The sequence below is a fragment of the Microcebus murinus genome, chromosome 4 (genome assembly GCF_040939455.1).
Source record: "Microcebus murinus isolate Inina chromosome 4, M.murinus_Inina_mat1.0, whole genome shotgun sequence".
NCBI lineage: Eukaryota > Metazoa > Chordata > Mammalia > Primates > Cheirogaleidae > Microcebus > Microcebus murinus.
The window spans coordinates 52,149,013-52,176,955 of NC_134107.1; the positions used below are offsets into that span (position 1 = coordinate 52,149,013).

Here is a 27,943-nt window from a genome sequence, read left to right on the forward strand (position 1 = left end):
TGGCGTCAGCCTGGCTCACAGCAACCTCAATCTCCTGGGCTCAGCGATCCTACTGCCTCAGCCTCCCGAGTAGCTGGGACTACAGGCATGCGCCACCATGCCCGGCTAATTTTTTGTATATATATTTTTAGTTGGTCAATTAATTTCTTTCTATTTTTGGTAGAGACGGGGTCTCGCTCAGGCTGGTTTCGAACTCCTGACCTTGAGCGATCCGCCCGCCTCGGCCTCCCAAAGTGCTAGGATTACAGGCGTGAGCCACCGCGCCCGGCCTAAGACTATTCTTTTCCAGTGGATTATTGTTTTATGTCTACTTTAGAATTCAGTAAAACAAGTCTGAAATATTTTCTTGGCTGTTTTTTTTTCTTTTATTTTTCTAGGCAAGATTCAGGATCAGTTATTAGATATACTGTTTGAAAAAAAATCTTGCTTTCATTTTTTGAAATATTTTCATTAAACCTAGTAATAAATTTGGGAATTATTAACATCTTTTCACTGTGGAATTTTTCTATCCAATAATATTGTATGTATATCCATTTATTCAAGTTTCATATTCCACAATGATAGTAACAATGTTAATTAACATTTATTATTTACTGTATGATTGGCACTGTGCTAAATCCTTGACATTCATTGTTATATATTTCTCAAAACAAACCTGTGACATGGGTAATATTATCCCTGTTATGTGAATGAAACAGACATACCTTAAGCATTTAATAATGCACTGCAATGAAGGAAATGATAGTTGTCTTGGCTAGAACAGGTTCATGGTTATAAGATAACTATATAAAAATAGAAGTTTTTTTCTAATTTATAGATGTAGGAAAATTCCAACAGGGACAAGAAGCATAAAAGTAATTGACACATAATACCAACAGGGACAAGAAGCATAAAAGTAATTGACACGTAATACCAACAGGGACAAGAAGCATAAAATATTTAAAAAATATATAGTAATTGACACATAATAATTGTACTTATTTATGGGGTACAGTGTGATTTTTCCATACATGTATACAATATGCAATAATCAAATCAGGGTAATTAGTAATGGTAGAGTCAGTGTCATATAGGCAGATTGTAAGAGTCAGGTCTGAAACCTAGATTTTCTAACTCACTCCTAGTGTTCTTTTCATTGAATGTAGAATTCTTGGATTTGTCACACATTTAATAAGGTTTTACTAAATGTAAGACTTCTGTGTACCATACTTAACGTCTAGGACATGAAATCCTCACCACTCTCTAACATAAGTGTTTTTTTAATTAACTTTGTCTCCATTTTACATCTAAGGACATAGAATCAGAGAGGTTAAATAACTTTTCTAAGGTCACTCAACTAAAAAGTGGCAGGGGAAGATTGGAACTCAGACCTTTCTCATTTCTGAGCCCCATCTTCTTTGTACCGTATGTCATATATGTCCATTTTAGGTGTTTTCTCTTTCCTTTCTTTTCATTATCCTTTCTAAAACTTCTTCCTTACTGCTTTGCAGCTTTTCACACTCCTCATCCTCTTGACTTCCAGGCTAACCTCTGCTTTGTGGACATTGACAACCACTTCGTTGAGCTGCCAGAAGACTTGCCTCAGTTTCCCAACAAATTGGAGTTTGTCCAGGAAGTCTCAGAGATTCTTATGGCATTTGGCATTCCCCCTGAAGGGAACCTTCACTGCAGTGAGAGTGCCTCCAAGCTGAAGAGGCTTCGGGCCTCTGAGTTTGTCTCCGATAAGAGAAATGGGAATATTGCGGGCTCCCCTTTGCATTCCTATGAGCTTCTTAAGGAGAATGAAACAATTGCACGACTGCAGGCCTTGGTCAAGAGGACTGGGGTGAGCCTGGAAAAGGTAAGATGGTGTATGTGAGTCTGTCACATGTTTGGTCTGTTTTAGGGTGCTGTCCTGGTGAAGTAAGGTATGGAATGAGAAAGCACCCAGTTCAGGACAAGGCATATTTGTGAGCAGTGAAAGAATGCTCCTTGTGTGGAACTCTGGGTTTTGTCTAGCATATATTACCCTAGTAAATACTACTTGCATGTAAATCTGAGTAGCTTCTCCCTTGGACATCAAGGAGAGCCTGCTGTCATTTTATGTGAACAGTATGGCAGAATGACTTGGCGGGTTGATGGTAGTAAATCTAGTGTTCACACCTCTTTTAGATCCATTGCCCTGTGAGTTTCACAGCAACCTATGGCATATCCAACAGGTATAGTTAACTGTTTTATAGCTGTAGAAACTGATGCTTAGAAAGCCTAAGTGTGTGTTTTGTCTAAGATTTAATGCCTACTGAGTATGAGCTAAGTATAGAACCTCTTGAATTCTATTTCTAAGCTCTTTACTAGGAATGTACTGAGCTTTCTGTTTTCTGACTTTGATGAAACTGTCAGCTTTCTGTACTTGTTTACCCATCTTTTCACCCTCCCCAATCTCCCTATTAAATTACTTTTATAAATTACATATAAACAGGCCAATGTAATAATTTTGTTGAGCTTTTTTTTTAGTGAAGTGTGAAACATTTCATTTTTCTGCTTTACTTAGATGAGCAGGTATTTTTAAAAAATCAAGGCTAGTTAAAGAGGAACAGAGAAATATTTGGGGAGATTATTAAACAGTTTTTTTTTTTTTTAAAGAAAAATCTTTAGGGAGAAAGATAAGGAAAGTAAAATAGGGGAGAAAATCAAAGAGATGAAGAGAGGGCCAGAATCTGACCTTGTTGCTTTGCATTACTATTTTCTCAGACTTCCCTGATTCCCTCTTTTCTCCCTGACCCTAGAGATAATTAGAACCTTGTCCTCCATGGCTGAATAGCTCTGTGCCCCTAATGATCTTATCTCTACTTTCACTGAGTTGCTGGATATCTTTTAGTGGAACTCTTTCATTTATGTCTCCTCCAGGTCAGAGTCCCTTTGTTTCTTTTATTTTCCTTCCCATTTTTCCTTCTTTTGTTCTCACCATTTGCTGCTAAGTAAATGACCACTGGAAAAAATCAGATGAGATGCAGTTCTTTGGGATAAAAGAAAAAACGTGTATGTGTTCTCTACTGTTATTTCTTTTTCATAGCTGGAAGTACGTGATAACCCCAGCAGCAATAAGGACCTCAAAGTTCAGTGTGATGAAGAAGAACTCAGGATTTATCAGCTAAACATTCAGATCAGGGAAGTTTTTGCAAATCGTTTCACTCAGATGTTTGCAGATTATGAGGTGTTTGTCATTCAGCCCAGCCAAGATAAGGAATCCTGGTTTACTAACAGGGAGCAGATGCAAAATTTTGATAAAGTGAGTATAATCCTTCCAGGGAAGTGGTGAGGATTGGGAACTTGCCAGTGTTGTCTTGAAGAAGTAACTGAAAATGAGTTTTTCTTTCATAATATTATACTCTGAAAACAAGTTTATTGTCCTTCTGATATTGATAACATAGATCTTGTTGCTTAAGAATAGAGGTGCTAATTATTAAATCTGTCAGGTGATTTGATTTGCCTCCAGCCAAAGGGCTCTCTTAAGGCAAAGATATACACGCAGATTGAACATCAGGATTCTGGGAAGATTGGTTGCCTACATAGGTCACCTGAATAAGTTTAGTCTAGTGTCAGAGTGTCAGGATATCTGAATTTATATATATGAGTGTTAAAAATAAAATTAAAAAAAAGATGAAGAGATTTTTAAGCTTACTTTTCATAAATAACCTCAGAAACTCCAGAGAAAAATTAACTTACTGGATCCTTTGGGCACACTGCCTTTGTTGGTCAAGGCTTACATGCCCCTTTTCCTGTCAGTGACTGTTTCCTTTTGGTCTCACCAGGCATCTTTTCTGTCAGATCAGCCTGAGCCCTACTTGCCCTTCCTCTCAAGATTCCTGGAGACTCAGATGTTTGCATCTTTCATTGACAATAAAATAATGTGTCATGATGATGATGATAAAGACCCTGTGCTCCGGGTGTTTGATTCCCGAGTAGATAAGATCAGGTTGTTAAATGTTCGGACACCTACTCTCCGCACATCCATGTATCAAAAGTGTACTACTGTAGATGAAGCAGGTAAGTTCTCCTTGGAAATGTACATTCTAGCCTCTTGGATTATGTCATCAACATGTCCCTTTTCCTAAATATGCAGTCTCTTTCTCTGTTTCTGCCTTTATGTATGTTGTTCCCATTGCCTGCAATGCTCTTCCTTGTTTTTTTTTTTTTGCCTGGCAAACTACTACTCATCCTTTAACACTGTCAATTAGGAATGGGTACCACTATAAGTAATAGAGAACCTAATCAGCAGTGGGTTAAACAAGTATGGGATTATTTTTCTCAAATTAACAAGAAGTACAGAATTGGTGGTTGCTGTTGGCTCGGATGCTTAACAGTGTAATCAAGAACCAAGATTTTATCTTTTTATTCAGTTAGTCTTGGCCTCCTGTTGGCTTTTATATTCATGCTGTTGCCTCATGGTTACAGAGGCTTTTTATATTCCACATTCAAGACAAGAAGAGGGGAGGATTGACACCAGCTGTATTTTCTTCTTTTTGTCAGAAAGCAAAGCTTTCTTACAAATTCCTAAGAACTTTTTTTGTCTTAGAGGCCAGTATCATGTTATGTGACCACCCTCCAGTGCATGGGAAGCTGTGAAAGTGAACACTGAACTGAGTGTAATGTTACCCTGAACAATGTCAGGGTTCTATAAGCAAGAAAGAAGAGTGAATGAATTATGAGTAAGCAGTTGATAGTGTTTGTCACAAAAACCTGGCTGGGAGGTCTCTTCTGTGAAGCCTGCTCTGAAGTGCCCAGGCTAAGTCAGTTGATTCTTCCTCTGAGCTCCTGTGGTGCTTTTTTTTTTTTTTTCCTCTACTCTGTAATCTCTCTTTCTTAGAGCTATCATTATCAAGAAACAACTTAAGGGCAGATAGTACATTTACTTATTTTCTTACCCCCATTCCTTCAGTATTACATATAGATGTTAAAAGTTGTTGACTTCATGAGTGATTGTTGCTTTTTTCATAGAGGAACCCATCTACATCCGCTTAGCTAGAGAATAGTTTCAGGTTGAAGTGTTAGATTAAGTAGTGTGTTTGCTTTCTTGTGGGATGTTCAATGTCCTTACTAAAACATTTTTGTATATTTTGTTTATTCATTTACCAAATTTTATAACAATCTATTATACACCCAAGATATGGTAAGTCTTCAATAGATATTTGCCAGATGAATGAACATGCCAGGCATTTTTCTAGGTTTTGAAGATAAAACAACCTGTCCATAATCCATTCATTGAATGCTATACACTGCAGCCTATTGATCTGAATTACTGTGGTCTCAGTTGTAGCCAGAACATGAAGTTTCATGGACCTGTTAGAGTGGGGCATTTAGAATGTGGATGGAAGGGTTATCTAACCCTCATTTGTATAGCTCAAAAAAATGGGTGTCACAGAGACTTTTTAGGCAACTCTATGGTCTGCTCCCAGAAATCATGGGAATATCTTTGCCATTGGTATATCCCTTAGGTATGCACCAGAGATACATACTTCAAATATACGAGAGCAGTGTTCTTGCATCTGACCTCAGATCCCTAGCCTGAGGAATAGTTGAGCGATCTCATCCCATCCCACATGGACATCTCAGCTTCTGGAGTCACTTTGATTGGAAAATGATAATAACATAACTAAAGGGATCTCATTGGAGGTCCATTAAAATGTTACAATTAGAAGGGATCTTGATGGCAATCAAGTATACCTACCCATTCACTTACCAGTTTTATAGATAAAGATGTTCCTTTGGTTAACAACTGTATCCACAGGGCCTTGAATAGTGTCTGGCACATTTTGGCCATTTAATAAGTTTTGTTGACTGAAAGTAAGGATGGCTATGAGAAGTGAGGGAGGCTCAACAAGAAGGGAACTTGACCTAGGACACACAACAAGGCCCAAAGGTTGAAATGATTTTATATGACTCTAGAAAATACCAGGAGAGTTCCCAGCTTTTTCTCATCCTACTCTTTAAAATTTTTCAGATATAATTGACATACAATAAATTGCATATATTTAAAGTATTGTGAAATGCATATAATTCACATAAAGAAATAATGAACATATTTATCATCCTCAAAAGTTTTTTTTATGTCACTTTGTAATACTTTATCCTGTCTCTCTTCACTCTCTCCACCAATCTTTAGGTAACCACTGATATGATTTTAGTCACCATAGAGTTTGCCTTTCCAAGAATTTTATATTATTGGAATCATATAGTATGTACCCTTTTTAAAGTATGGCTTCTTTCACTTAGCATAATTATTTTGAGATTCATTCATGTTCATTTTTATTGCTGAGTAGTATTCTGTTATATGGATATTACCACAATTTGGGCTATGAACATTTGCGGACAATTTTTTTGTATAAACATATGTTTACTTTTTCCTTTTGTAAATACCTAGGAGTGGAATGACTGTATTATATAATACCTGTATGTTGAATTTTTTAAAGAATCTGTCAAACAATATTTTCTCTGGTGAAGTATCTGTGTAGAACTTTCTTCAATTTTTATTGGATTGTTTTGAAAATTCTTTATATATTCTGAATATAAGTCCTTTAATAAGATACATGATACTTCTTCCACTCTGTGACTTGTCTTTTTGTTCTCTTAACGGTGTCTTTTGGAGAGTGAGGTTTTTAATTTTGATGAGGCCTAATTTACCAGTTTGGGATTTTTAAAAATAGATTATGCTTTTGTTATATCTAAGAAATTTTTGCCTAACCAAGGTGACACAGAGATTTTCTCCTATATTTCCTTGTACAAGTTTTATAATTTTAGGTTTTACATTTGGTCTGTGATCCATTTCAAGTTATGTTTTGTAAGATTTAGGCTGGGTATGGTGGCTCATACCTGTAATCCTAGCACTCTGGGAGGCCAAAGCCCAAGGATTGCTTGAGGTCAGGAGTTCAAGACCATTCTGAGCAAAAGCAAGACCCTGTCTCTACTAAAAAAATAGAAAATATTAGCTGGTGACTAAAAATAGAAAAAATTAGCCAGGCGTGTTAGTGCATGCCCATAGTCCCAGCTACTCAGGAGGCTGAGGCAGGAGCATCACCTTAGCCCAGGAGTTTGAGGTTACGGTGAGCTACCCTGATGCCATGGCACCCTAGCTGGGCAACAGAGTGAGACTCTGTCTCCAAAAAAGAAAAGAAAACAATATATATATATATATATATATATATATATATAGTAAGATTTAATAATACAAAGCTATAGTAATCAAGACAGTGTGGTATTGGTAGAAATGTAGCAATGTCACCTCTCTTATTCCTCATCATGGGTAATTTGTTTCTTCACTTTTTTAATCCTCATCAGCATGACTAGATGTTTATCAATTTTGCTAATGTTCTAAAATAACAAGTTTTTGGATTCATTAATTTTCTGTTTGCTATTTTATTGATTTCACTTTGGCTTTTATTTTCTTTGTTGTAATAACTTTCGATTTAATTTGCTCTTCTTTTCCTAATTTCTTAAGGTCTCATTAGTGTGAGACCTTTTCTAAGGTAAGGTTCAAGTCTTTGTATGACTTGAATTATTTTAAATGTATTGAGACTTGTTTTATTACCTAGAATATGGTATATCTGAATATATCCCATGTACATTTGAAAAGATTTCTGTTGTACTTTTTTTAAGGTGAAATGCTATGATACATATCTAGCATGTTGGTTGATGGTGTTGTTCAAGTCTTCTATATTCTTACTGATTTTCTGTCTGTTTGTTCTACCAGTTACTGAGAGAGGGTTATTGAAATCTCTGAGTGTAATTGTGGATTTGTCTAATTCTGCTTTCAGTCTATCTATTATCAGGTATGAATGTTTAGGACTGTTATGTCTTCTTGATTAATTGACCCTTTTATCATTAAGAAATAACCTTTATTCTTGGTAATATTCTTTGCTCTGAAATCTACTTTGTCTAATATTAATAACTACTCTAGTTTTCTTTTGACTAGTGCTAGCATGTTGTATCGTTTTTATTCCTTTACTTTCAACCTATTTGGTCTTTATGTTTAAATTCTACTTATTGTAGGCAGCATATAATTGGGTCTTACATTTTTATCCAATTTGATGATTTTAGATTTTTAATTGCAATCTTTAGACCATTTACATTAATATGATCATTGATATCATTAAGCTTATGTCTGTCATCTTGCTATTTTCTATTTGTCCCATCTGTTGTTTGGTCCTTTGCCCTCTTTTTCTGCCTTCTTGTAGATTAATTGATATTTTGTATGATTCTATTTTATCTACTTTATTGGCTTACTAGCTGTAACTTGTGTTATTTTAGCCGGTGCTTTAGGATTTTTAGTGCACATTTAACTTATCACTGTCTACTTTCAAGTGATGGAATATCACTTCCCACATAGTATAAGTACCTTACAAAACTATATTTTCATTCTTTTTTCTCCCCCCATATTTCCATTTCTGACCTCCTGACTTACATGCTGCTGTTGTCATTCATTTTACTTTTATAATACTTACGTTAGAAGCCCCACACTACATTGTTATATGTTTACACAATCAAGTGCCCCTAAAGAGATTTAATTAATAAAAACAAAATCTAATATATTTACCTATCTAGTTACCATTTCTAGTGCCCTTCCTTTTTTTGCATAGATCCATATTTCCATCTGTTATCTTTTTCTTGCTACCTGAAGAGACTTCCTTTGTTTCTTGTAGTGTAGATCTGCTGGTGATGAATTCTAATTCTAATTAGAATTGTAATTCTAAAAAAGTGTGTATTTTGCCTTTGTCTTTGAAAAATATTTTCACTGGGTTTAGGTTGGCAGTTTTTTCTTTCAGTATTTTAAAGATGTTGCTCCACTGTTTTCTCATTTCCATTGTTTTCTAATAAGAAATCACTCTTAATTTTGTTCTTTTGTATGTAAAATTTCTACTTTCTATAGCTGATTTTTTTTGTTTCAGTTTTTAAAAAATTTAGGTTTAGGAGGTACAAGTTGAATTCCATTACACGTATAAATTATATAGTAGTAAAGTCTGGGCTTTTGATGTACCCATCACTTGAGTAGTGAACATTGCATCCCACAAATAGTTTTTCATTCCTTACCGCCTACCTGCTTGTAAGTCACCAGTGTCTGTTATACCACTCTTTGTAGCCTGTGAATACTCTAGTGTAGTCACAGTTTAGCTTCCGCTAAAAGTGAGAACATGCGGCATTTATTTTTCTGTTCCTGAGTTTCTTTGCTTAGGAAATGGGCTCCAGTTACATCCAAGTTGCTGCAGAATACATTAGTTTATTCTTTCTTATCACTGAACACTACTCCATGGTATGTATACCACATTTTCTTTATCCACTCATTGGCTGATTGGGCACTTAGGTTGATTTTATATCTTTGCGATTGTGAATTGTGCTGTGACAAATGTATGAACATGGGTGTCTTTTTGATATGATGACTCTTTTCCTCTGAGTAGAGATACCCAGTAGTGGGATTGCAGGATCAAATGGTATATTTAGTTTTTTGAGAAATCTTCATACTGATCTCCATAGAGGTTGTACTAATTTTACATTCCCACCAATAGTGTGTAAGTGTTCCCTTTTCACCGTATCTGTGCCAACATCTATTGTTGTTTTACTTTTTTTTTTTTTTTTTTTTTTGAGACAGAGTCTCGCTTTGTTGCCCAGGCTAGAGTGAGTGCCGTGGCATCAGCCTAGCTCACAGCAACCTCAAACTCCTGGGCTCGAGTGATCCTTCTGCCTCAGCCTCCCGGGTAGCTGGGACTACAGGCATGTGCCACCATGCCCGGCTAATTTTTTTTTATATATATATCTGTTGGCCAATTAATTTCTTTCTATTTATAGTAGAGACGGGGTCTTGCTCTTGATCAGGCTGGTTTCGAACTCCTGACCTTGAGCAATCCGCCCGCCTCGGCCTCCCAAGAGCTAGGATTACAGGCGTGAGCCACAGTGCCCGGCCTGTTTTACTTTTTAATAATGGTTATTTTAATGGGAGTAAGATGGTATTTCATTGTGGTTTTAATTTCCATTTCCCTGATGATTAGTGATGTTGAGCAATTTTTCATATTTATGTTGGCCATGTGTATATCTTCTTTTGAAAAATACCGGTTCATGTCATTTGTCCACTTTTTCATGGTTTTTTTTTTTTTTTTTTCTTGCTGAAAAGAAGTTTATTGAGTTCTTTGTAGATTCTGGATATTAGTCCTTTGTCAGCACATAGTTTGTGAATACTTTCAGTCATTCTATAGGTTGTTGTCTCTTACTCTTTTATTTCTTTGGCTATATAGAAGCTTTTCAGTTTAATTAAGTTCCATTTGTCTATTTTTGTTTTTATCACATTTGCTTTTGAGGTCTTAGTCATAAATTCTTTGCCTAGGCTGATGTCCAGAAGAGTTATTCCTAGGTTTTCTACTAGTATTTAATATTTAATATTAAATTTATTTACTATTTAAGTCTTTAATCCATCTTGAGTTAATCTTTGTATATGGTGAGAGACAGGGATCCAGTTTCATTATTTTGCATGTGGCTATCCAGTTTTCCCATCACCATTTATTGAGTGGTGTGACCTTTCCCTGGTGTATGTTTTTGCTTGCTTTGTCAAAAATCGGTTGGTTATAGGTATACAGCTTTATTTCTAGATTCTTTGTTCTACTTTTATGCCAGTATCATGCTATTTTGGTTACCATAGCCTTGTAATATAATTTGAAGTCAGGTCATGTGATGCTTCTAGTTTTGTTCCTTTTGTTTAGGATTGCTTTTGGTAATTGGGGTCTTTTTCAGTTCCATATGAATTTTAGAATTGTTTTTTTCTAATTCTGTGAAAAATGATATTGGTATTTTGATAGGAATTGCATTGAATCTGTAGATTGCTTTGGGCAGTATGGTTATTTTAATAATATTGATTCTTCCAATCCATGAGCTTGGGATGTTTTTCCATTTGTTTGTGTTGTATATGATTTCTTTCATAAGTGATTTGTGGTTGCCCAGGCTGGAGTGCAGTGTTGCCATCATAGCTCACTGGGGCAATTGTAGGAGTTACATGATCTGTTTCCCGTTTCTCAGGGATCACTGCTGTCGTTCATTGCCTGATGTTCACTGTTTTGAAAATCATAATTTTTTATATTTTGCATGAGATTTTGGTGTTGTTATTACAGTCAAGAGTGTAAAAATCAGTTCTTTTTTACTCCATCTTGGCTGGAAGTAGCAGATTAGCTAGCTTTTTAAATAATGTTTGACTTGCTTTTTGTTATTGTTGTTGTCTTATCCAGAGAAAGCAATTGAGTTACGTCTGGCAAAAATTGACCATACTGCGATCCACCCACATTTACTTGACATGAAGATTGGACAAGGGAAATATGAGCCAGGCTTCTTCCCTAAGCTGCAGTCTGATGTACTTTCCACCGGGCCAGCCAGCAATAAGTGAGTCAACTTCGAAGATTTCCTGATCCAGCTCCCTAGCCACAGTAGTGAGGGTCATCTCATATCTGGGCTACAGCTGGCATCCCCAGAACGCACTGGAATTTTGTAAAGCAAACGTGGAGAAGGTGCAAAACTATTTAGATTGTTCACTTGTTTGAACTAGAAAGCAGGTGACAGGGTATCTTTCAGCTCCTGTCTCTACTGTGCAAATTGGTATAGCTCCACATGCCCAGGACCTACAAAAAGCCAGGCTGCAGATGGGTTTAAATCATCGTATGCCTTTATCCCCTTCTACGGCTAGCTAACATTGTCCCTTCACTAAGTGGTGGTTGAAATACTCGGAGCCTGAACTGAAAGTAGATAAGTTAGCTGAATTGCTCTTCTTTAGTTACTTTTAGAGGTGAGTATATCAAAGCCTAGATAGAGTTGAATGAGCATAGTTTTAGATTTACATGTGAAGTTTTTTTTAGAAGTTTCAAGAGAGAGATGTCTGTGTTTCTTGAGGGTCATCTTTCTCATGTCTCATCACTGAGCTTTAGGCTACTCTTCTTCAATGTCTCTGAGCTGTCTCTGGTGACTTCTTGGTGGTTTCCTGTGTCCATCGTTGGCGCCTAGACATTTATATTTTCTCCTGTCAGTTAATCTTACTTTTTAAATAGGATATACTTAATTGCCTGCTTTGATCTTGTTAGGTGGACGAAAAGGAATGCCCCTGCTCAGTGGAGGCGGAAAGATCGGCAGAAGCAGCACACAGAACACTTGCGTTTAGATAATGACCAGAGAGAGGTAAGATACCTTAAGAATTACAAGGGATGACCCTATTATGCTGCACACTCCTTCTCTTTCTCATTTCCTTAGTCTCTTGTCTGATTCATGTATCCCAGCAATGACCTCTCTCCATAAAAAAGGGTTAATAATAGGCGAAGTTCCTGATACCTGATACTGGGCGTAGGTTATGACAAATCAGAATGTAGGATGTTTTGCAAGTGGCAGCTAGCTACTGACCATGTAGATCATCTTCATATTCACTCAGGCATGATACTCACTCTCTAGTGGATGTGATAGGAGCCTCAGAAGATAAGAGTCTGAAACTTGGGAGAATTCCTTTTAAAATTGGTGTGAAGCTTTGTGTATGTGTATGTGGGGGGGTGGGTTTGGTAGGAAAGAAGTTAATTGCATTAGAATGAGGAGGAGGAAAAGATGAGCTTGGGTTAATGCTGTGAATCTCTGAATTTGAGGAGAGGAGGACTTTTTACCTACATTTTTTGGTATCTTAATTAAAAGTAGATAATCTTGACTTCTTTTTTCTTCGAGAACTAAAGGAGAGGAGTGTTATTATCAAGTGCATGGGGACCAAGAATTCTTGAATTTACCATTTGAATCTTCATTGTAAAATGAATTTCTCAGCTCTACTGTAACTTGTTTCTTGTAAAGTTTCTAGGTATAAAACTCAAGATGGAGTCCCTGCCTTACTTAGTTGTAGAGAAGTTTTGAAAATGGGGCTTTACCTCAGAAACTTCTCTTTGAGAAAAGACCTTGCAGTTTTTTTCTTACACAGATAGAGCCCAATAAAGCATACTCTTTTCATGTATGTCTGGCACCTCAATGAGTAGGAAAATAAATGACATACTTTGCCTCTGCTGTTTTTGACAGGGATAAATTAAAATTGCAAGGTATGGTTGTGAATTTTCAACTGCTGATTTATAGGATACAGTTGTTCTTTGTTTTGTTTTTTTCTGTGAGGGTACATAAGGAGTTTTGGTTATTGGTGTTATTTTCAAAGTCTCCCCTAAGTCTTCCACTTCCTCCTTATTGCTATTTTCAGCAGTGTTTATTGAGCACATTTTCTTGGTCGAAATTACTGAAGTAAATAAGCACTTTGAAATACAAAGATAACAACGAGGTAACTTATTCTCAGGGAATACCAGTTTATTAAGGGAGCAAAGTCAGGTACATAGATAACTTTAGTAGAAGAATCTTTTGAAATGGCCATATGAGAGGCAAACCAATATTTGATTACTGATTAGAGAAAGCAGAGATTAGTGCTACTTGGGGTAATCATCAAACAAGAGTATTTGAAAGAGGAACCAGCATCTGTTTTAGCCTTAGAGGATGATAGGATTGTTAGAGAGAAAGAAGATCACTTCAAGTAGAGGAAATGGCAGGATCTAAAGCTTGGTGTGTGTTGTGTAAAGGAGGCCGTGGGCAGAATATTTTGGAGGAGGGGAGGTACAGAGATAGCTAGCAAGTTAGGAGGCAGGTAGCAGCAGTGATAATTGAATCCTAACCTGGGGTTGGTAGTAGGGGCAGATTAAGGGCTGTATGATAGAATGCACAGAGTTGTGCTACTGGAATAAATATTGAGGAAGGGAGAAGTCTAGGGTAAAAATCTTGGTCATGAACCTCTTGAGGGGATGTCAATGTTCATTTTATTGCATTTATATAGATTCTGTGTTAAACAACATATGGAGAATCACCAGCACATTTTAGAAAACAGGAAATGCAATTGTTTTAAGTGTACAATCTTATTTTCCAGGCCATAATTTAGCAAGGTTATACTTTAGAATAGAAAGGGTAGGTATCATTGATATGGGCAGAGGAGTAAAATTCCTCTCAGCTTGGCGGGAAAAATCACCTTGTCAATCGTCTTCTGAGATTTGAGATTTGATTTGATGAGCCATGCATGCTGTTGCCATGTGTTTTTTGCCTCTTCTGTCTTTAAGTCTAAGGTAATTATAGTAATCAGTGCTTTACATCAGCAAAAACAGAAATCATCATATTATCTCAATTTTCCCCTTTGATACAAGAATTGTATTTTAGGCCGGGCGCGGTGGCTCACGCCTGTAATCCTAGCTCTCTGGGAGGCCGAGGCGGGCGGATTGCTCGAGGTCAGGAGTTCGAAACCAGCCTGAGCAAGAGCGACACCCCGTCTCTACTATAAATAGAAAGAAACTAATTGGCCAACTAATATATATAGAAAAAATTAGCCGGGCATGGTGGCTCATGCCTGTAGTCCCAGCTACTTGGGAGGCTGAGACAGAAGGATCACTTGAGCCCAGGAGTTTGAGGTTGCTGTGAGCTAGGCTGACGCCACAGCACTCATTCTAGCCTGGGCAACAAAGTAAGACTCTGTCTCAAAAAAAAAAAAAAAAAAAAAAAGAATTGTATTTTAAACTTTTTGCTTCCGACTTTGAGTCTAGAAAGAGGCCATTAAGAAAGTGTGGGGAGATAGTGCCCTCTTTAGGCATCTGTCAGTACTGGTCACCTATGGTTTGTATGCCTGAACACAAAGGGTCTTTGATTTTTCTATCTGTTACAGAAGTACATCCAGGAAGCCAGGACTATGGGCAGCACCATCCGCCAACCTAAACTGTCGAACCTCTCTCCCTCAGTGATTGCCCAGACAAATTGGAAATTTGTAGAGGGCCTGCTGAAGGAATGCCGCAACAAGGTGAGTTGTGGACACCTTTGTATATGTGCTTTCTCTTGTCATCAAAGATGAGACCAAGGCTTGGCTTTCACCACTCTGTCTTGATTTTAAAAATACTGTTACATAATGGGATAGTATTAATACTAATTTTAAGATTATGTTAACTTGGAATTAGGTGTATTTGTTTTCAATAAAATTTATCATTAATTAAGAGCAAACATGTTTTGCTTGATATAAACTTAATAAAGTATTTTTAAAACTGAGAGATAGATGTAGTTTTTAGTTTTAGATATCTTACAGTACTTGAAATTAGTCCTCATTCTTTGATAGAGTAGTCTTACGTATATGAAAATGTTTTTTGCTTCTTTTTGATCCGATAGCAGTGGTCTTTTATGTCTAGAAATAGGAATTTACTGGGTACTTACTATGTGGTAGGCCAAAGTATGTTATTCAGTTTAAGTTTAGGTTGTTTAGATGTTTTTCTCCATTCTACAGATAGTCATTCTTAATTTTTAATGTTTTAGTTATGAATTTAAATGTTTTTTCAAATAAAAATGGTCTTTTAACCAAGTCAGCATACCATAATTTTTAGACTCTTCTACTAACTTGGTCTCTACTACATCCTGTTTATTCATCAGTGGAATAAAAATATTTTCCTACATTTTTATTTTATTTATTTATTTTTACAGAGACAGGGACTCACTCTGTTGCCCAGGCTGAACTCCTGGGCTTAAGGGATACCCTTACCTTAGCCTCCCAGTTAGCTAGGACTACAGGTGAGCGCCACCATTCCCAGCTAATTAAAAACATTTTTTTGTAGAGACAGGGTTTCACTAGTTGTCTAGCCTAGTCTTGAACTCCTGGCCTTAAGTGATCCCCCTGCTTTGGCCTCCCAAAGTGCTGGGATTACAGGCTTGAGCTACCACACCCAGTTGATTTTTCTGGATTTTAAGTTACAAGTGGTGCCCATTTATAGGATGAAATGGGGCTAATTTATAGGAGGAAATAAAATATGCTTGCTCTTACAGAAGAAATTATTACAATTAAAAGTTAGGTTAAGGTCAGGTATGGTGGTTCATGCCTGTAATCCTAGCATTTTTGGAGGCTGAGGAAGGAGGATTGCTTGAGCCAAGAGTTTGAGACCAGTTTGAGCAAGAGTGAGACTGTCTCTACAGAAAAAATAGAAAAATTAGCCAGGTGTGGTGGTGCATGCCTGTAGTCCCAGCTACTTGGAACACTGAGGCTGGAGTATTGCTCAAGCCCAAGAGTTTGAGATTGTAGTGCACTATGATGTCACTGCACTTTAGCCCAGGTGACAGAATGAAACACTGCTCCCCCCCCCCCAAAAAAAAAAAAACCATGCTTCTGAAAAGTAGGAGTAAGGGCAATTTTTTTCATGCTTTTTAGACTTTTATGTGTTACAAGTTTATAGCATAATTAAATCTTACTTAAGAGCTTTGCCCAAGATTCAGGCAGATTTGGATTCAAAGGCCAAATCTGCTACTTTTTTGCTATGTGATTTTGGGCACGTTACTTAAGTTCTCTGGCCTCAGTTTCCTCATTGGTTAATTGGAAATGATAATAATAGTTATCTCATAGAATTGTTAGGAGTCTTTTTTTTTTTTTTTTTTGAGACAGAGTCTCACTTTGTTGCCCAGGCTAGAGTGAGTGCCATGTCATCAGTCTAGCTCACAGCAACCTCAATCTCCTGGGCTCAAGCAATCCTCCTGCCTCAGCCTCCCGAGTAGCTGGGACTACAGGCATGTCCCACCATGCCCAGCTAATTTTTTCTATATATATTAGTTGGCCTATTAATTTCTTTCTATTTATAGTAGAGACAGGGTCTTGCTCTTGCTCAGGCTGGTTTCAAACTCCTGACCTTGAGCAATCTACCTGCCTCGGCCTCCTAGAGTGCTATACAGGCGTGAGCCACTGAGCCCGGCCTGTTAGGAGGCTTAAATGAGATAATGGAATGCTTTGCACAGTGCCTGGCACATAGTATTTAATTAAAATTGATTATCAGATAGCATGTGCCTCTTTTTGGTTATGGCTTTACAATAAGCATTCGAAAATTTTTATCTAAATTATCCTCCTCGATTTTTTATCCCCTTGACAGTTACTTAAGATATATTTCTATGTTGTACATATGCTTGAAGTTTTGTTTAGTAAGGTCATTTAAGCAGTGAGAATCAGAGAATGTCAGAGGTGAGCATGACTGAAGGGTTTTATTCAATTCTTCATCTCATAAATGCAAAAACTGAATGGTGAGTGGTGAAATCAGTGGCCAAGGGTCATTGATTGCTGAGTTCTTATCTTTTTTGTAACTGAATTTTTAAAGCATGCACTCCCACATAACCTGACCTATATGGTTGTAAATATATTCTGTGTCTTGGGGCTTATTCATCAGCTCAGCAGATGTACCGTGCAGGCTGCAAAAACCCTCTCCAGTTTTGTGATCCTGTTCACTCTGGTTATCTAATCCTGTTGACTGATTCCTTGTAGACCAAGAGGATGCTGGTGGAGAAAATGGGCCGAGAGGCTGTGGAGCTAGGACATGGTGAGGTGAACATTACAGGCGTGGAAGAGAACACCCTGATTGCCAGCCTTTGTGATCTCCTAGAAAGGATCTGGAGTCATGGGCTGCAAGTGAAACAGGTAATGGATATTTAGCATTTCCGTGCTGAGCAAATCGTCTTTCTGTTTTCACATACTAGCCTTCCCACACTCTTTTTGTCCAGCTGACTGGCTTTGAAGAATGGTACACCGGGCTCATGGATTGAGACTTGAAATAGTTAAACACATAAATAAATGTGATCCAAACGATTTTCCTTAAAGATAAGCTTCATAAATCGGTGTGCTTGTCATAGTTTTTAGAAGTGGCATATTCCTTCCTGGGAGTAGAGCTGAAGGCCAGCCTATTTGGCAGCTGGCCCTAGTCTAGAGATAGAACAGAAAGAGAAAATTTGGAGCCCAGGAAGTACAAACATACTCTAAGGGCCCCTTACTAATTGTACATTCCTAGTGGGAAAAGGTCTGTCATTAACATTTCTTTTGTATGCAGATGGTTTAACCATCTAAAGATTTGAAAGTAGTCCTCAGGAAGTTGAGTATGTTTGATTACTTAATACCCAGAGAATTATCTTATTTCAGAATACTCTATTTTCAATTTCAACAGGTAGTCAAGATAGATAGCTTTTATTTTTATGTATTTTTAAATTCAAAAAGAACTTGAAAAATTTGGAAAGCAGTTTTATCATGGAAAATTAGAAAATACATATTAGTATCCAGCAAATATTTATTGAGGGCCTATGGCTAGAGTCCCATGGTGTCAGCCTAGCCACCACGCCCGGCCCAGAATTTGTTTTCATAGACAATTACACAGTTTAAAAGTGTTAGTTTTATGGTTATATGAATTATATCTCAATAAAGCCGTTCTTAAAAATTCAGTAGGATCATATAGTACATAATATTTTTTTTTTCATTGCTTTCCATCCTAGTTTGTCCTAAGTACATAATATTTTGTAACTTGCTTTGTTTTTATTGCATATCTTTTTCATGTCCTTAACTAATTTTTAGGTGACAATATACAGCAGTGGTGAACCTACAGCCCTGGGACCACATGTGGCCTTCTGGGCCTTTTAGTGTAGCCTTTTTACCGAATCCAAATTTCACAGAACAAATCTGTGGGATTTGGGATTTTTTCTGTGAAGTTTGGATTTGGTCAAGGGGTTGTACTTGGGGATCTGGAGGCCCACATGTGGCCTTGAGGCCATAGGTTCCCCACCCCATCTGGATTTATGAAGTATGATTCCCTCTAGGAGCTGAGCTAGATACCTAGCTTCTGTAAGCCTATTTCCTTATACGTCTGATGGAATTTTAAAGATACCCAACCTGTATACGGTCCTTGTGAGGATTTGATAAGATAATCCATGTAAAACACTAAGCTCAGAGCCTGGTATCTGGCTCTTTATATTTAATAAATGTTTGTGGTTATTATTCTAAAATATCAGTTTAAATTACTTGTGTCCATTATATAGATGTGCCATACTTTAATCAATCCCTTATTATTAGTCATTTGGGTTATTTCTGATTTTTCAATATTGTAAACAACATTGTGGTTATAGAATTTTTTAAATGTTAAAAATTATGTATTACATCCCTGAAAGTTTGAGAGTCCTGTGGTGTATTAGCAACACTATGAGCTATGTATGAGTTAGAAAGACTTGGGTTTCAATCCTGGCTCTGCTAGAGGATTTAAATAAGTAACTTGTGATTTCTTAGCCTTATCTTCCAAATCCATAAAAGGTAGGTAGTAAATAAAACCTACCTTCCAGTTGTGATAAGTAGATATAATAAAAATAAGTACTTGGCATGTGATGAGTGTGCAACATATGACAGCTATTATGCTAGGTTCTTATATGAAGGATTTCTGTTTCTTCCTTTTTCTCTGTATGTAACAAGTGAGTGGGCTATACAGAATCCTTTTATCGTTTTCCTTAAAATTTAGCAAGCCTGGCACTATAATTGAACTCTTTCTTTTTGTTTTTTTTTTTTTTTTTGTAAAACATACACCTTCTCTAAACTTTTTGATATTCACCATAAAAATGTCCAGGGAGTTAGTAAGGCTTTTTCCTGCAGTTTGAAAAAAGTACCATATCATTACAAATGTTCTAAACCTGTCCTGAGGCTTTGTAGCAATATTCTGCGAGAATTCTCACATCAGGAGGAATTTCTTTTGGAGCTTGTTTGATCCCTCTCTCATTTTGGATAGAGAGGCTTTTTGGTGAGGAACAAGTGCAAAATAATGGGAGATTTTTAGTTGAGGTTCCATTTTGTTCTGAGTCCTGGCTTTTGTGAAGCAGTGACTGTGTTACCAGAGGAAATTGACGGTCTGTGGTTGCTGGCAGGGCATTTATGCTCTTGGGGATACATGTTCAGCTGAAGATTGACCCTGGCTATCCATGTTGGGTTCCTGTCAGCATGTTCTCCTTAGGCCTCCATTTTGCTATCCTGTGTGTAGAACATTTTTATCCTGCTGAGACATTCTTTGGTTATGTTCCAATCCCAAGGTCACACCCTGGTTAATTACTCTCCTCCATCATGCACCCAGGTTGTAACTAAATTCATTCTCAGAGGGCAATCTTGTCATCTCCTTCTGGGAATACCTTACTGAGCTGCTGGGAAAGTAGAGAGAACCCAAACAGCAGTTTTTGCTGCTGGCTTCCTAAATTTTGTTACTAGCCTTGACTGCTCTCATGCAGGGCTGCATACAGCGAGTCTTCATAAGAACCTCTGTTATGCTCACCACTTTCTCTGGCTTTCAGTGACATTTTCCAAGATAAGCTTCCAAATGTAGTATGTTTTCTGGCAGTTAGAGGTGAAGTTTGGTTTTTAGTACTGGTTTTATAACTACTACCATTTGTGGACTTGTATGTGAAAAGGGGTTGTTTCTCATCTTTCGTGCTTATGACAGTCTTGGAGAATCTGGTGCTATTTATTGTGTGGCCATATTCCTAAATAGGTAGCCAGGTTTTACTGAAACTTGCAGTCCCAATCAGCCCCTTTGCAAAGGAGGGAAAAAACTAGCCCATGTCTCTTGAAATAGAAAGACCCAAGTGCAGCAGCCTAGCTGCTGCTTTCCCACTCTTGCCCTTGCTCTTCCTCCTTACCTCTGTAATCACCATGAGCCTCCTGGCATAGTGGCCTGGGTTTGCTCTTGCCTTTAGTCTTCAGCATTATTACATGTCAGGACTCTCTCGTGACCAGCTGATTTAGTGTGTTTCACATCCAGACAGTCCTATTAGGCTGCCTTCCTGGTCTGCCTAGATGCTGGGATACAGCGATGAATAAGACAAAAGTTCCTGACCTTTCAGGAACCTTTTTTTGTGTGTGTGGTGACAAGTGTCTTGCTCTGTCACCCTGACCCCAATGATGTCAAAATTTTTTTTTTCCCAAAGTAGATCAAGTTGGTAAATAGAAACAAAATAGATTTTCAGTGTTCTCATGGGATAAATTTAAGACTTTAAATCATCACATTCATCCCAGAGCACAAAATTTTCTTCAGAAAATATAACACTAAAAGTTAAATGATCTTTTCTGAAAGTAGCTTGCATAGTATAATTATTAAGAGCAATGGTTCTGACATTAGATAGACTTTAGCTTGAATCCCAACACTCTACTTACTAATAGTATGACTTTTTACAAGTTACTTAATCTTTCTGATCCTCAATTTGTTCTTTTCTAAAGAAAATGGGGATAGAGGTATCTACTTTGTAGGATTGTTGGGAGCATTAATTAAAATATTGTATTTTAAGTATTTAACATAGTGTTTAGTTCATAGGAAGTCCCAAGACATGATAGCTTCTATCATTGTTATTACTTTTATTAATATAGAACTAAAGTCACTTATAAATTATAATCAATCTTTCTTCTAAAACAAACATAACATTTATATTATATCAACTACATTAGAGACATTTACCATGAATCTGAAATAAAGTTTTATCACTTAACAAGGGTCATGATGTACTGAACAATGATTAGGAGGACACAAAGCAATTGCTGGGTGGTCAGCTGCACTCACTACCTCCTAGGTGAATTGCTTCCTTACATCAGACTTGTAAATGCTGTTCAGATTTGTGCCTTGGCAAAATGACAAATTACTACATGTCTCAAATAGTTTAAGCGCAATTCCTACATTTCCAAGTGCCAAGGTTCTGTTATATCGACTAGTTTATCTCAGCCTTGCAGTTAAGTGCCAGCCTATCTTTCTGCAGGCTTCTTCAACTATACATTGTTCAATAGTAAATCCTCATCATAGGGATGACTTATTCTTCTTAGCCTGCGCTAAAGACAGGAATGCCTTTAAATATTTTAGGAAATTCAAGAGCTATCACAGAACCTCATAGACCGGATATTTGCTTCTTTGTGCAAAAGCCATCATGCTCTGCCCAAGCCAACCCTCAACCAACTGACTATTTGGAGGTTTCTAGGTTATTTGCATTTTTCTTTCTTTTCCACTGGTCCCTTCCCAGGTTCTCTTTGGAATTGCCCTCCTATTCCCAGTGGGGGACCATTTCCTTTTTTCTGTTACCTTCCATTCCTTATATTTCTCCTAGATTTTACTAAGGGAATATATTTGTATACACTGTGTCCCAGGTGTACACTGAAACAGAAAAAGCACAGATACTTTTTTAGCAAAAACCTGTATTTATGTTTAAAGCCTTGACCTCCAAAATCTAAACTGATAGGTATTTCTTTCTTGCATTGATTCCAGGGTAAGTCAGCCTTGTGGTCTCACCTGTTACATTATCAGGAAAACCGCCAGAGAAAACTCACATCAGGAAGCTTCAGTACCTCAGGTAAGATGGTCTCTGCAACACTGGAGAGAACTCCCTTTATCTATTTTTCCATCCCCTACTGGAATGATTGTCTGAAGCATATTATTTCAGGTCAGTGAAGCTTTTGCTCTGGAATGTTTTCTATTTTAAATACTGAGCTACCAGGCTCTCCGAACCACAGAGTATACCCTAAGCCATGGTGCTTGTTTTCATGTTTTTGTATATCCTTTTGATCAACAAGATAGAAAATTTATATCAGTAAGAGGCCAGTTTTAGAATTGAATTTGAGTTTTATTGCAGTATTGGTGTCCTGTGTTTGGAGCAAGCTGTTTTTAGAGTCTTTTATTTATCTGACATGGTACTGAGATTATCTATCCTATTAGTCAAGAGAGCTTCTTCAAAGTCAAGGCCTGGTGTGAATGATCTCTTATACTTTCTTTCCTGCTTCTAATTTAATAAAAATGTTGTAGTTTGTAGGGACTCCAGAGATCATCTAGTCCAGCCCCTTTATTTTAAAAGAGGAAGAAACTGGGGTCCAGAGAGGAATTAAATTTACTTAAGATCACACAGTGAACTAATGGAAGATGCCAGATTAGAAGCCAGGCCTCTTGTCCCCTGGTCTGGTGTTCTTTATACCATTCTACCATTCTACATTCTATACCATTCTACAGTCCTTCCAGGGTAGTCTCCCTCCTCCTCATTTTACTTCTTGACTGCATCTCCCCTTCACACCATCCTTTGTTCTCCACTCTCTGCTAGAGAGTTTATTTACCTTTCTTGGATGTTCTTAATTATTATAATGGTAGAGATGAATTAAATGGGGTGAGAAGATGGACAGTGAACTCTTTGCCGTTGAACTAGTTGACCTCAACTACCACTGAATGTAGGGAGATAATTGGCTGAAAATCAGGCACAAGAGTTCTCTAGGTAGCCTTGTTTTTGGTTTGTAGATAGCCTTATTTTCTGTGCATGTGGGAGTCTTCTCAGGAGGGCTGCAGAAGTTACTGCTGAGGGATAAACTGTAATAAAAAATTATCAACAGCTTGATGATGAAAACAGTGAGTTTTAAACATTGGGCCAGACAAGAGGATTTAAAGGTATTGTATCTTCTCTTCTAGAGGTCCCATGTGTTCTGGGACGGGTTCTTTATACACTCTCTTGGCTCTTTTACAGCCCATTTTGAAGCTAGAACAGGACATGAGTAGTAGCTCCAAGTATTAATAGAAGCACTGCTTCCATGGATTATGATAGAGTAGGAGCCAGGAGATTTGTGTTCCAGTCCTGACAGCCACTTGGTGACCTAGGCAGAGAGCTAATCTCTCTGAACTTCAGTTTCCTCCTCTGTTAAGTAGGGAAATTGTGATACCTTCCTTGACTACCAAAGTTGTTAGATAATTAAATAAGATAATATGCATAAAAATATAAAATATGATCTCTAATAGGAACTTAATAAATATTTGTGAAATTATTAAAGTGTTAACCAATGTAACCAACTATTTCCCATACAAATTTGTGATTTGAGAGAAAAGAAGGGTAGTCAGCTATTTTGATATTCAGATCTTTTTGGACATAACCATCTTTTCTGTTCTAGGAATACTTCTTGATTCAGAACGGAGGAAGTCTGATGCCAGTTCAGTCATGCCTCCCCTGAGGATCTCCTTGATTCAGGATATGAGGTCAGTATAGGCTTACATGTAATAAGCCACTAAAATCCAGTTTTCAGTTGCCACTTAGTTGTCCACTTTAAATAACAAGATCTCAGTGGCTGCTACAACATCTCAACTAACCAGGAAACCCTCCTTATGGTCTTGAGCTTCATGGTCCATTTGTAGAGTTGTACAAACAGATGGGTTTCCTGGCATTTTTGGAAAACTCTACCGGGATGAAGGGGCATAGGAAAGTATCTCAAGGCCTAAGGGCTGAGGGTTAGCCTGGATTTTGAAGGGCTCTACTGTCTTTTTTGGTCTCAAATTGTGGTAAGCCCATCTAGCAAAGGTACACAAGAGCCCAGAATTTAAAGAAGAGGGATGGACTCTCGCAGGGGGTGGAATAGGCCTCCCTTGGCTTTACAGATGAGGCAGTAGCAGTGAGTTCCTCTCCCACTCTCCACTCCCCTTTTGCATTCCTCCTTCAGGCACATCCAGAACATCGGAGAAATCAAGACTGATGTGGGAAAGGCCAGAGCATGGGTGCGACTATCCATGGAAAAAAAGTTACTTTCCAGACACCTGAAGCAGCTTCTCTCAGACCATGAGCTCACCAAGTAAGGCCACTCTACCTAGAGTAGAAGCAGGCTCCCAGGAATGGCAGGGAGGATTGGAAACTCTTGTGTGGGGAAGGAGAGTGTTCAGTATGTCATTGCTGCTGCGTTCAGCTGACCTCAAATTGCATATGAAGGTTTTGCAGTATTTCCTCTTCTCCCTTTTTAACTGTAGAAGAATACTTCTGCTTTATTTGTTCTCCTTAGCTTCAACCTGAATGCTCAAAAGTAGCTTTCTTAAAGATGTAGTGTTCTAGGCCGGGCGCGGTGGCTCACGCCTGTAATCCTAGCACTCAGGGAGGCCAAGGCAGGCGGATTGCTCGAGGTCAGGAGTTCAAAACCAGCCTGACCAGAGCGAGACCCCGTCTCTACTATAAATAGAAAGAAATTAATTGGCCAACTAATATATATACAAAAAATTAGCCGGGCATGGTGGCGCATGCCTGTAGTCCCAGCTACTCGGGAGGTTGAGGCAGCAGGATTGCTTGAGCCCAGGAGTTAGAGGTTGCTGTGAGCTAGGCTGACGCCACGGCACTCACTCTAGCCTGGGCAACAAAGCGAGACTCTGTCTCAAAAAAAAAAAAAAAAAAAAAAAAGATGTAGTGTTCTTCATCGTCTTACTGTATTCAGGTGACATGTATACCTCTTGGGCATAAGGCATTTCTTCTGCCTCTCTCCTGTCCTGGGGAGCAAAGGATTGGAGAATGAAAAGGTAACTTCCCAGATATCCCCTCATTTCTCTTGTTCTCTCTTGAGCCCAGGGCCAGCCCAAAGCAACCTTCGGACCCTGCCAGAATCTCCCTAGAGCTTAGAAGGGCTTTCAGATAATACTCCTAGGCTCTTTCCCTCCACACCTTCCTCCCAGAAAGAGGGAGGGTAGAGATTCCAAGGCTCTCACACTCATAGGAGCTACTAAACCTACAGTTCCTTTCTCTTGATTTTTTTATCCCCTGCCTTCTTTGCTGTCCTCCTTCTCTGCTTCTCAGATTACCATCTCTCTGCCTTTTCCCATCTGTAATTATTTGGCTCTTTGTTCATTGGCAAGACTGTTGGGCATTTTTTCTTTTTAGGATTTCCTTAGGCATCTTTTCATGGTATCCTTTATTGCGTGATTCTTGTATGGATAATAAAGCAAAGGAGTGGATGTTGGGGAAATTTTGTATAAGCCGATTGATTAAACTTGCAGATCTGGTTTTATTCAAAGTAAAATATAATTTATTAGATTGTTTATTGTGTGTGTGAACCACAGCAAGAAACCAGGTTTAAAATCTTGATAGGTTAGAGAGCTTACCTGAGATGTTAGGAAATAACAACTGTTAAAGTACTTACATTTGATTTCCTAAAGGGACAAAAAGGTTTAGGAATAAAATTCGAAGATTGGGAAGACAACTAAAAGAACAAGTGAACATGTAAGCCTAGGCTTTGGAAGGAAAACATTTGCACACCAGGTTCTAGAGGACAATTGCATGTCCTAGAAAATCTGTCATCATAGCTGTGTAGGTGCCAGGGCCTGACAGGGCAGGAGTCCCTCCCGTGGGTCAGCGTGGGCTCCTCTGTCCGGAGAGGCTGCAAGTCAGCCAGAGGACAGGCAGAGAGGCAGCTGAGAAGGGGCAAGCATAGAAACCTTATGAAGGCCAGGCCATGCACAAGCCTAGGGCAGGTGAGCTTAAGGGCCTCAGCAATAGCAAATAGCGCACAGGCCTTGGTTAGGAAACTGATCCTGGTTTCTTTAAACTGTAGCCCTGTTAGAGGAGATAAGCTCAGAATTTACTCAGTGCACAGAACCTCTCACCTGATATTCTGACTCCTGTGCTATTTTCCAGTGAGTGGAAAATGAGGAGAGCTTTGCTGCCACAGATTGCACTTGGGTGGGTGTAGGGAGAGAGGAAGGGGCATTTCATTGAAATCTCCCTCTACTCTGTCTTTTTGTATCTTTCTTTCTAGTTTGCTTACAGCTCATCATACCCCTTACCCTTTTCAGAATGACTGTAGCCCTTTCTTATCTGTACTTCTGAACAACCCTAGTCTCTGACCTGTCTTCACCTGGATAACTCCTTCAGGGCCCAGTCAGAAATTTTCTTTGCCAAAGTTTTCCTGGATGCCCCCAAGACATGCTCCATTCCTTCCTGCATGCATAACATTTGTTATAGTACTTTTTCATCCCCCCCACCTTTTTTTAGCCACTGATATGGTACATTATCATTATCTATTTGCTTGCTGCTTATTAAAATTTACTTTCATTGAGGGCATGAGCCATGTACCTTACCCAGTGCTGAGCATGTTGCCTAGCACCTAGTAGGTTCCTGGTATTCAATCAGCACACATAAAGTGTGTGCATAGCTGCACAGACAGGAGCAGGTGGACAGCCTTGGGAGAGTATATTTTGATAGAATGTTCCTTAATCTCTGGGATTTCCAGCTAGCCTCCAAGACTCTTTGCAGCCTAGAGATGGCATAAGATGGAGGCAGGGGGAGGGGACCATGTATTCATGGGACTCATTGAAATATAAATTCCAAAAGGAGAAATTAGTTAGCTTTTATATAGTGAGTCAAGACTCTATCTCCTTGACCTCTCTGCAGTGACTAATACTGTGTAGTGCCCCTTTTACCTTGAAACTCACTTTGTATGGTTGCCATGACCCTATACCATCCTATTCTCTTTCTCCCCTTACTCTTTCCATGATATTGGTTTCCACCATCTTCAATTCTGTCTGCATGCACACACTTCTTTATTCTCTCACTTGGTGACTTCATCCATTCTTACGACTTCTCCACCTCTAAGCAAGTAACTCCCACGTATGAAGCTGTAATTATGATATGTTTTCTGAGCTCCAGGCTTGTGTTTACTTCCATTCAGATATCTTACTTTTAGCTAGAGAGAACAAAAGCAAGCTTCACAGAGTCTTCGCCATAACTACTTTGCTCTCAGATTTTTGTTTTGATTTGTTTTGTTTTGTTGCATCATAAATTTTATTCCCGATGCAGGACGGATTCCTTCTATCCCCAAAATGAATTATATACTTCCCTGGAAAGAACTAAGAACCTTTTTCAGAATCTCTAGGGAAGGAGTGAGAATGGCAGATGCTGGGGACTGGGAAGGCTTTGCAATTCCCCAGCTTACTTATCTTCCCCTTCTCAACAGAGGATCGCTGAGATCCCCACTATTATTCCTTTCATTCCTTTTCATTTGAAAAAACCAAAAAAAAAAAAACCACACAAAAAACCCAACCATCACTATTAAAAAAAAAACACAACAGAAACACTTCAAGTATTGGGGGAGAGGGGTCCTGGGCTGGGACCTGAGATTATGAGTCACCAATGGATTAGGGAGGGGAAAGCAGAGGAGCCATCACTGTTTCTGCTGCAGGGCTTTCTTCCTTGCTACATCCTGTGGCAACTGGGTTGTCCACCTCCTCTGCCGGCAACTGCACATAGCGGACCACTGAGCACCACTGTGCTCTCAGAACATCTTTCCCCACGCCTCCTTCCCTACATTCAAAATTTGGAGTTAGTCTTGACTCCT

General features: G+C 38.4%; 1 protein-coding gene across 3 annotated transcripts in view; it reads left to right on the forward strand.

The window, feature by feature from the left end:
• Positions 1-27,943, forward strand: part of DENND5A (DENN domain containing 5A) — a 100,325-nt gene that overhangs the window by 63,113 nt on the left and 9,269 nt on the right. For 2 of the 3 annotated variants that reach the window (XM_012784006.3, XM_012784007.3), the window contains 10 exons: positions 1,523-1,840; positions 3,053-3,268; positions 3,792-4,026; positions 11,241-11,391; positions 12,084-12,177; positions 14,711-14,842; positions 17,324-17,476; positions 22,098-22,182; positions 23,753-23,837; positions 24,296-24,424. In XM_012784006.3, the coding sequence (XP_012639460.1) occupies positions 1,523-1,840; positions 3,053-3,268; positions 3,792-4,026; positions 11,241-11,391; positions 12,084-12,177; positions 14,711-14,842; positions 17,324-17,476; positions 22,098-22,182; positions 23,753-23,837; positions 24,296-24,424 (1,598 nt within the window). Of the gene's footprint in view, positions 1-1,522; positions 1,841-3,052; positions 3,269-3,791; positions 4,027-11,240; positions 11,392-12,083; positions 12,178-14,710; positions 14,843-17,323; positions 17,477-22,097; positions 22,183-23,752; positions 23,838-24,295; positions 24,425-27,943 lie in introns of those variants that run through there. The other variant, XM_076002189.1, reaches the window with a different exon arrangement.